Source organism: Phalaenopsis equestris, unplaced genomic scaffold, assembly GCF_001263595.1.
Source record: "Phalaenopsis equestris unplaced genomic scaffold, ASM126359v1 Scaffold000094, whole genome shotgun sequence".
In the NCBI taxonomy this organism is placed as follows: Eukaryota; Viridiplantae; Streptophyta; class Magnoliopsida; order Asparagales; family Orchidaceae; genus Phalaenopsis; species Phalaenopsis equestris.
The window spans coordinates 1,718,297-1,728,296 of NW_018164536.1; the positions used below are offsets into that span (position 1 = coordinate 1,718,297).

Below are 10,000 nucleotides of genomic sequence, written 5' to 3' on the forward strand. Positions count from 1 at the left end.
CTCCCATGGTGCGCCGAAGATATATATATATATATATATATATATATATTTATATAATATTCTTATTAAGAATCAAATCGAATAGAGCTAATTAAAACGAGGGACTTAGTAACTGTGAATATATGAGTTCAATTCTTATCTTACTAATCCTATTGTTAGACTTGAGAGTAGCATTAATTGTTTGGCAAAGTAGCGACGTAAAAGGTATTTGTTAGCATTATCATTCTTTGGTATATTTTTTATACTTTTGAGTTTTTTATGTCGTGTATTTTTTCTAAGCCTGCCAATAGATTTCTCTTTTGTGCATGATTTTCCTATGACAACACGAACTTCTTGTAGGAACCTTTAAATGTTTGTGGTCAACTAGTAAACTAATATCTTATCATTGACTCAGCCCTAATCTCTCTAGGGTTGCTCAATTTTTCTTGATTCACCTAATCCGACACTTGCACTAGGGTTATTTTTCATCTCACCACCTCAACTCCCTCTTGCCTAACATTTCTTTCTCATCACCCCACATCCTAAGACCCACCTATCTTTTGTATTGCTCCTCATATCAGCTAATATCCTTAATCTATCCCCACACTTTTAGCCCCAATAGTTGTGTCATCTACTCTTATTGGATTTGAGAGATTTTGGGTTAGTTTAATATAACCAAAGAGAATTTCCATTATTAAAAAGAAAAACACATATGACTTTAGTTAACATTAAACTAGGTATCATTTTTAATAAAGTGTATTAATAAAAAAGTGGATGAAAATAAAAAAGTGTTTTTCTTAGAAAAAAGATATTCAATATAGGTGGGTTAGTTATTTTGATAAACTTTTTAATGAAGTTTTTGAAAATACGATCGACGTTAGTGATCTTAATATCATTTAATAATATAAACACGTTTCTTTTTTATCGTCGCATTAGTAAAACGAAGTGGAGGATTTAAGGAAAACCAATGGTGGAAAGTCTGTAGGACCTAATGATATTCCAATTGAAGTGTGAAAATCTTTAGGAGATGTTGGAATTTCTTGGCTTACTAAACTCTTTAATATTATTTTAAAAACTAAAAGGATGTCTGAGGAGTGGAGGAAGAGTATTTTGGTCCCCATTTTTAAGAATAAAGGGAATGCACAAGAGTGCAAATTATAGAGGAATTAAGTTGATGTGCCATACTTTAAAATTATGGAAGTGGGTAATTGAACATAGGTTAAGACGTATTACAAAGATTTCTCATAATTAATTTGGATTTATGCCATACACGTTTATTATGGAAGCTATACATTTATAGAGAGGTTTGATGCAGAAGTTCAGCGATAATAAGGAGGGTCTATATTTGATTTTTATTCATTTAGAAAAATCTCACGATAAGGTTCCAAGAGATATACTTGAGAGAGTTCTTGAGAAGAAAGGCGTCGATATGACTTATATTCAAGTCATTAAAGATATGTACGCTAGAGTTGTTACTTATGTTCAAACTGAAGGAGGATTGACCAATTATTTTCTTATTTTTGTTGGATTACATCATGGATCGGCTTTAAGCCCATATCTTTTTGCTTTAGTTATGGATGGTCTTATTGGAAATTCACAGGAGGATGTATCTTGGTGTATGTATTTTGCTGGATATCCTTCTCGTGGATAAGACGAGAGAAAAAGCCTGAAAAAAAATTTAATTATAGAGGTCTACATTGGAATCTAAAGGCCTTCATTTGAGTAGAAATAAAACTGAATACATGAAATGTAATTTTAGTAGTAGTACCTCTAGTGAGAGAAGTGTAACTTTGGGTGATCAAATTATTAAAAGGTGTGAACGATTTAGATATCTCGGTCTGTTGTTTAAAGGGATGGTGATATAGATGGGGATGTTAATAGTATAATTCAAATTAGTTGGTTGAAGTGGAGTGCTTCAGGCCTTTTGTGTGATAGAAAAGTATCGCTTAGACTGAAGGGAAAATTTTATAAGATGGTTGTGAGACCTGCAATGCTCTATGGCGTTGAATGTTGGCCTTTAAAAGAGAAGTATAATACTAAAGTGTTGCCGAGATGAAAATGATTAGGTGGATAAGTGGCTTTACACGCTTTACACTTAGAGAGAGAGAGAAAATGTGAAATGAATATCTCCGTGATAGGGTTGGTGTAGCTCTAGTGACGAACAAAATTAGAGAGAGTCGTCTTAGATGGTTTGGTCACATTAAAAGTCGATCATTTGATGATTCAATTAGGAGAGTAGATGTTTAAGATTCGACTTATGTTAAGAAAGGCAGAGGTAGACCTAGGAAGACTTGGGCTTATTGTATAAAAAATGATCTTAATTTATTACAACTAAATGAAAATATGACGCTAAATCGGACGCAATGGAGAAAAGAGATTCATGTAGCCGACCTCACGTAGTAGGATTAAGGCTTTGTTGTTGTTGTTGTTGTTGTTGTTGTAAACTAGGTAACATTTTTATTTTAACAAAAAATCAACTTTGAAGTTAGGTTAATGAATATTATATTATATGTTCATTTATCATAAATTTAACCTTAGCTTTATGTTTGATTGAGCTTAACATAAATTAATTACTATATTGATTGCATATGCTAGATGATGCTCCTTTAGTTACAAAAGAATTCTATTTCATTTCTCTGATGATCTTTGTGTTTAATTATTTTTAGCTTTATACACGAATGTGATATAAATTTAGGATCATTTTTGGACAATCGCAATGCATAAGCAATGAGCATATTTATGATCACAATTATGATGAGCCAAGTAGCAAACAATTTGTTGTGCCTCTTTCTTCGTTACCAAACAAAGCTAAAAGTCCACATTCCTATAGGGGGGATTGACACAAAGGTTAAATTAGATAGTTTAATGATAATTATAAAGTTATTTAAATTATTTTTTTGGATAAAAATAGGCTATTTCTCTTTTGTGGCTAGCTTGAATGTGCTTGAATTTGGAGAACAATATTCTTCTATTTCCCATAGAATTTATGTGGTTTCATCGATTGATTATTTGCTCCTGTCTTTTGGATGACAACTATTTTTAGCTAAACCACATAAATCTTAGTATCTCGTTGTGCTTTATTTCTTGATTATTATTTGTGCATTCATTATATTAATTCACAATAGATGTTTTCGCATATTAAAAAATAAAGTATCTATAAAATAAGATGTGTTATGTTCATTAAATAGAACAAAAAGAAAAGAAAAATATGATTGTTCCATAACATAGCAAATATGAGCTCCATAACTGTTTAAAGTGTGCGATCATGAAGTTTAGGGCGCTTTGAGGCACTTATAAATTTAAGCTTGAAAGAATGTAATTTTTTGCATTAGTTGTTTTTGTCATCTCTCAATTATATTTTTTGTGTATCCTACTTTCATAATATATCATCTGAATTATGAAACAGCTTATAGAGAAGGATCTGGATTCATCCATTGTCTGGTTCTGGAAAGCAATCAATGCTAGTGACAGAGTCGATAGTGCGCTTAAGGACATGGCAGTGGTGATGACGCAGCAAGACCGAGCTGAGGAGGCCATTGAGGCCATCAAATCCTTCAGGCACTTCTGCTCCAAGCAAGCTCAAGAGTCCTTGGATAACTTGCTAATCGATCTTTATAAGGTAATTTTTGTCATCTCTCTGACCAAGTTGTTAATTTGGCACTAAACTATCCATTATGTCTAAACCCATCTAGCCATGACTTGAGATTAGTTCAAAATTATATGATCTGATCTCCTTATGAAAGTTGACGTTGTCAATCTCAATTCAAGCTAAATCTAATTCATTAGTTTCACTCTAAATCAAAAATATGTTCAATTTCAATCAATACTAATTCTAACCTGATATCATTTAAGCCTGTTATAGCTATTTGATTTTGATATGAACTCAATACAAGCCCAAAGAGTATCATCAATTTGTCAATCAAATTCTTCTCCCTTAAAATGAACAACAGAGTGATTCTTAAATGTGTTTCCATCAGAAATGTGGTATGGTTGAGGAGCAAATTGAACTACTGAAGCAAAAGCTTAGGATGATATACCAAGGAGAAGCATTCAATGGGAAGCCCACAAAGACTGCTCGATCTCACGGCAAGAGATTCCAACTCTCCATCAGGAAAGAAACCATCCATGTCCTGGTAGTTGCTTCCATTTGCTATAAATATGTTCAATAATACAGTACAATATATCGATCTATGAACTCATGCACATAAATTATGTGGCAGGGAAACTTGGGTTGGGCATACATGCAACAAAACAACTTTGTCACCGCAGAGGCGGTCTATCGCAAGGCGCAAATGATCGAGCCTGATGCTAAGAAGGCTTGCAACCTTGGAATCTGCCTAATGAAGCAAGGCCATTTTGATGATGCAAGGTGTGTTCTACTTGAAATTGTCAACCATAAATTAATAGGTTGTGATGAGAGAAAGGTGAGTGATCGTGCTAATGAGTTACTTTACGAGATCGAGTCACGGCAGTCAAATTCAGATGTAGATATTGATTTGAGGTTGGAGGAGAAGAGCATTGTGAAACTTGACCATGTATTGAACGAAAGCTGTCAACAAATATCTAAGAGATTGCCTATCTTTGAAGAGATATCCACACATAGAGATCAAACGGCTTTCTAGTCCAGTTTCTCTTTTGCAATTACTTTTTTCATTGAGTTCTTAAATGTAAGCTTTTTACAATATTCAGTGTTCTGTTTCATTTTCTTTTAGGACATCCACTAGCAATTGAAATGATCTAGTAGTTGTACAGAATTTTGATCTAGAGAAAGAAAATAAGTGAGGCAACATGAAAGGCTGTTTTCATCTGTAAATTTACCCATGGGAACAAACTTATATCATCTGCATGATAAGCATTAATACTTCACCATGTGTATATTTGATTAGAAGAAAAGAAGCGTGATTTATGAATTTTGTTGTTGTTTATGTGCTTTGTACTATGAGGCAATAAAAGACATTAAGTTGCAGGTTAGCTTGTGGTGATGCAACACTTAATTTAAATATCTCTAATTGAGCTAATATTTTTGTTTGAGATAATTTAAGATTATGATCTTGCCTTTTTCTTGAGCAAGACATCCCGTAGAGGATGAAGGAGGTGGTATGACGTCGTTGGGCTTACCAAGAACGGTTAGAGTCAGGCACACAACTGGTCAGTTTCCATGCCGTAGAAATGATGCACCTCTGAGTCATAATTGCACCCCCCACCCCTCGTGCGAAAAATTCTACTAATTCGATCTGGTTTGATAAATTTGTGGTTCCCACTAAATGGGCTCCTCTACCACCAAAGTAGAAGATGTACTATCTGACCCTGCGATCCCTGGCCATATAGTCGTCCAGTTTGATGGCCGCTCGACCTGATTTTGCCCGGCCAAATGCTTGCCCAGTCTGATGACCTTTTTACCAAATAGCACCCAACTTGAAGACAGGTTGGCCTAAAGTTCACCCATCTTGACAATCAAACAAACCACTCTATAGGACTCATAAGCATCATTTAGATATGACCAAAAATACCCCCACTGTATCTATATATCATAAAGTGTGTAACTATAACATGACCGCCCCAATAAATTCGGGGCATCTCATGAATAATGAGGAGACAATTTTACTCTTCAACATTCTCTCTCTCTCTCTCTCTCTCTCTCTCTCTAGATTTCGAATGCTATATTCCTTTGGCGTGCCTCGGACAGATTGGGGTTCAACAATAAATATAAAATAATCATATTTCATCTTAGAATAGAAAAATGTTTTAATGTCTACTATTGGCTAAATATCCTCTTACATTAATCACTTATCTTATATTTATCAAATGGGACCATATCATTTTCTATAAGATTAACTGAAATTTGGTTGCAGTTTAGTTATTTGAATTTCTAGTATTGATTGCATCTGCAGTATTAATGATTGTTATGAATTATTTTGATAATATATATAATATACGTATATGGTTGGACCTAGATAATAATAAAGGGGAGCAATCTGCTTTCTTCTCCCCTTAATCCCATGGATACCCCCTTGCCTTGGAAAAATTATTCCATGCCAGACACCACACGCAGCTTGCGTGCGGTGTCTGATCCAAACCATAAATCACCTGATCTAAGGTCCGGATGATTTCGGTGGGCCCCACCGAATTTTTTTTTTTAAAACAGAAATAATCCTGAGCGTAGATCATCGTGATCTACGGTCAGGATCGGACACCGCATGCAGAGATGCATGCGGTATCCGCACGCAATAATCCCTCCTTGCCTTGACCAACTCCGGTATCTGTGCGTCATCTACCTTGATTCTAGTGTCTTTATAATACCCAAGTGGTCCCAAAATTAATCAACCAACACCAGAGCAGCACATGAAGGCAGAATACACCTCTGATGATAGTAACTAGGACCGCCACTCTAACAACTGCCATATCATAATTTCTATTCTGAATAATTCTAGTTGCGTATATTGGCCTCATCATAGCTACATGAATGTATCTCATGGAGAGGTATATCATGTCAATGCCTTGCATTTTATGTTAGAATGATGTATTACCATAATTTATTGAAAAATATCTTCATGTTGCAGATTTTAAAATAAAATAAAATAAAAACTCCTAAAATAAAGCATAATCGGATCGCTCGATATTGGAGACATATTTGTTGTAAGAGATAATTACTTTTATGTTTCTACTATTTTGAGCAAAGATAATCAATGCATCAAACTATAGGTGAGATGTCTTTGCAGTCTGAATTATCTATTTTTTAGATATGAGAAAAACTATCAGGGAGGTATGGTACACAGTACCTCAATGAAAAAGTGCTTTGAGCAGCGGCGCTATATGTTCTGCTAAACCGTGATGAAATTTGACCATTATACAATATGATTTTTAATAATTAAAAAATATTTGTTATTACTCATAATTTTATCTAATTAATTTTATTATATAAATAATAATGATATGATTAAGTTGTTTGCCGAGAGTTTAAACATAGGGGATAATTCTATTATAAGCAAACAAAAAAATTGAAGACGAATTTTCAACATGGTTCACATTATACATACATAGAAATAATAATTCAAATCACATGTAATATAATTTACATGCTCAAAATAAAATTAGTTATATTATTGGACTATTATGGGTTCATAATCCAAGTAACAAAGTTACTGAACATAACTTATTAGATCTTACTCGGAGGCATAATCATAACTCCATTACATAGCAAATATTTAATGTAAATGATAATAGATTTCATATGAGTTCCTTGTGTGAAGAGAATAAAACATGTGTGTTATAGAAAACACTCACTCAGATAGTGAGATCAGTTACTATGACATACTTGAAAAACTATTATAGTTGTCGTATCCTAATTATGTTGCACGCAATATATAACTCCTCAAGTATAAGTTGTTTGATCATGTTCCTAATCAAGAACACGAACACTAAAGACAAACAATATTACCAAAGTTAAAATGAGCCAAAGATAGATGAAATTCGATTTATTTATTCTAACATGTCAAGCTAATCAAGTTTATAGCCTTTCATATCCTGGTAACATAAGAGATAAAATTAATCGAGCCATGATTATAAATAATATACCTAGAAGAACAATTGAGATACAAACTATTGTCGAACACGTTCTTTAAAAGCAAAAAATCCCTTAGAACACCGACACGTGTCCTTAATAGTTGACAGCAGATATCTGAAACTGCTCTTAATTAGCACGAATCCACTCATTCTATAAGAACCTGGACGATTTTATCAGTAAATTTTGTATGGAAAGACACTCCTATTAAGAAAAAAAGTATTAGAGCAAACATATCAATATATTTATTATTAATATTAAATTTATTTATATAAATTAATATTAATGCTTATTTAGTTATATCATAAGAGATAATTTATTTTCCTATTATCTACTGAGACCATATATTGCAGGTTCTTTCACTGGACATTTCTCACATATGGGAAGTTGCAGGCTAAAGTAATCATCCTTTAATATGAATTTGTTTTCCATTTTTTGTTTCATCAAACGCTAGTCGGTTTCCTTTCACGAAAGGTGTTCGATCAAGGAAAAATTATTGCATACAAACACCGCATGCTGAGATGTATGCGGTGTCCGATCCTGACAGTAGATCACGCTGATCTACGGTTATGATGTATTTCGGTGGGCCCCACTTTAAACTTTTTTTTCAAAAAAATTTTGATTGCATTCTGACCGTAGATCACCGTGATCTACGGTAAGGATCGGACACTGCATGCAACTATGCATGCGGTGTATGTATGCAATAATTTTTCCCTATCAAGGCCGTCAAAAAATTTAGAGTGGATAATACTCTAATTTAAAAAAAACAAAAAAATGTACTTTAATGGTCCAGATTAGACGCAGCACACAAATTTACGTGCGGTGTGAGCACACAACAAGCGCTCTCCTTTCACGCCTTACTCTTTATAAATTTGTCTCTTCTTCAATTACCTCTTAATCATTTTCCTTCATTAGCATAACATGATCTTCTCCTACCTTTTTTGAGTTCAAACTATATCCTGAAATGTTACCTTCTTCCCACAATTAAGAAAAAGCAAACAATATCAGCTCTATATATTGAGATCAAAGGCTGTGGGAGTGAGCATCGTCGTTGAAGTGCCTTTCAGAGTCGTGTTGGTGGAACGGAGAGCACGACCTGCGATCTAAGATAGAGGAGAATCGTACATTTTTGCGAAAGAAGTTTGGGAAATGCTCCTTCACCAAACGAAACTTTTCTTCCTGTTAGCATGCAGGGGAATGCAAAGGAAGTTCATTGTCTTCTCAAACGAAACCTAAGCCTCTCTTTTGTCATACATGAGAAGAAATAAATATAAGAATCTTAACTCTCTCTGTGAATAACCATGCATAGAATCACTGCATGTTTTTGTGGCAGCTACGACCCTGATGCAGAGCTGTTGCGCCGCTTGGCGCGGCGTCGGAAAAGGACATTGGAGCCTTCATCACCTTTTGGTAAAGCAGGTCATCAGGTGTTGTGGGCGTTCAAGTACCCAAACTCTTACTCAGTCCCGGAGGCCCGCTTCTTACCTGATGGTGACATACATAGCATTGAGATAAGATTTGAAGGAGAGGGAGCTGCTCAGATGAAGTTGATAATAGATAATGAGGAGGTTTTCGAGGTGGATAGCAAGCAGCAAAGGAGAGGGGAGATTGATCTCTGCATGAATGATGGAATGGTGGTTGACTTTTTGTGGGATCTCGTTAAGATTCCAAAGACCTTTTCGTTCTATACGAGGAATCGTTCGTCTAAGACAGGTGATGCCGGCAGCGGTGGTGACGGTGACGGCGCCGGCGCCGGCGATAGCTCAAATAGAGTAAAATTGGATGATTATTATCATGTTTATGCACTTGAGGTCTTGGGGATGTGAGGGTATTTTTGTTGTTTTTAAGTTTGTTTAGTGATGAAATATGGGATTATATAATAAAACATTGAGGTATTTATGTTTAAAATGTGAGGTAAGTGATTATAGTTGAAGGATATTTGATCCTAAAGGCAAAACGATCAAGGTTTAGCTTGGGTTAAAGAATGTAAGTTTAAATGGGCATGTTTGATCAAATTTCCTTCTATTTTGATCATTTATCTTATATTTTTCACATAAAATTTACAACACTTTTCGGTAGCAAGGTTTAAGGGAGCTTGTGGTATTTCTACCATTGGAGTTTCTAGTGTTTAGCGCTTCTTTAGTAGTAATGATTGTGATAGATTCTATTAATAATATATCAAAAAAATATTGATTAATTTGGAAATAGACTATAATAAAAAAGAGTTTGCGTATCATATTGTACAAGCATCTACAACGATAAAAACTACTTCTAATTTCTTCGTAGCGGATCTTAAATTATTGTAATTACTAGCGCTGCAATGGCTTTTAGCGACGATTTTAACTATTTTTATGTATTTTTTTTTAATATTTTTAATTGTACTTTTTAAAAAGTCCATTTAAATAAGCAATGTCAAAAATCTTTTTTTTTAATAGTGACATGATGATCATATTTCTATAT

General features: G+C 34.1%; 1 protein-coding gene across 2 annotated transcripts in view; it reads left to right on the forward strand.

The window, feature by feature from the left end:
* Positions 1-4,874, forward strand: part of LOC110020275 (protein SULFUR DEFICIENCY-INDUCED 1-like) — an 8,363-nt gene extending 3,489 nt beyond the window's left edge. Inside the window, exons 2-4 of one of the 2 annotated variants that reach the window (XM_020718321.1) lie at positions 3,386-3,598; positions 3,957-4,112; positions 4,200-4,874. In XM_020718321.1, coding sequence (XP_020573980.1) covers positions 3,386-3,598; positions 3,957-4,112; positions 4,200-4,601 — 771 coding nt within the window. In that variant the 3' untranslated portion in view covers positions 4,602-4,874. The remainder of the gene's footprint in view (positions 1-3,385; positions 3,599-3,956; positions 4,113-4,199) is intronic. The other variant, XM_020718322.1, reaches the window with a different exon arrangement.
* Positions 4,875-10,000: the final 5,126 nt, after the last annotated feature.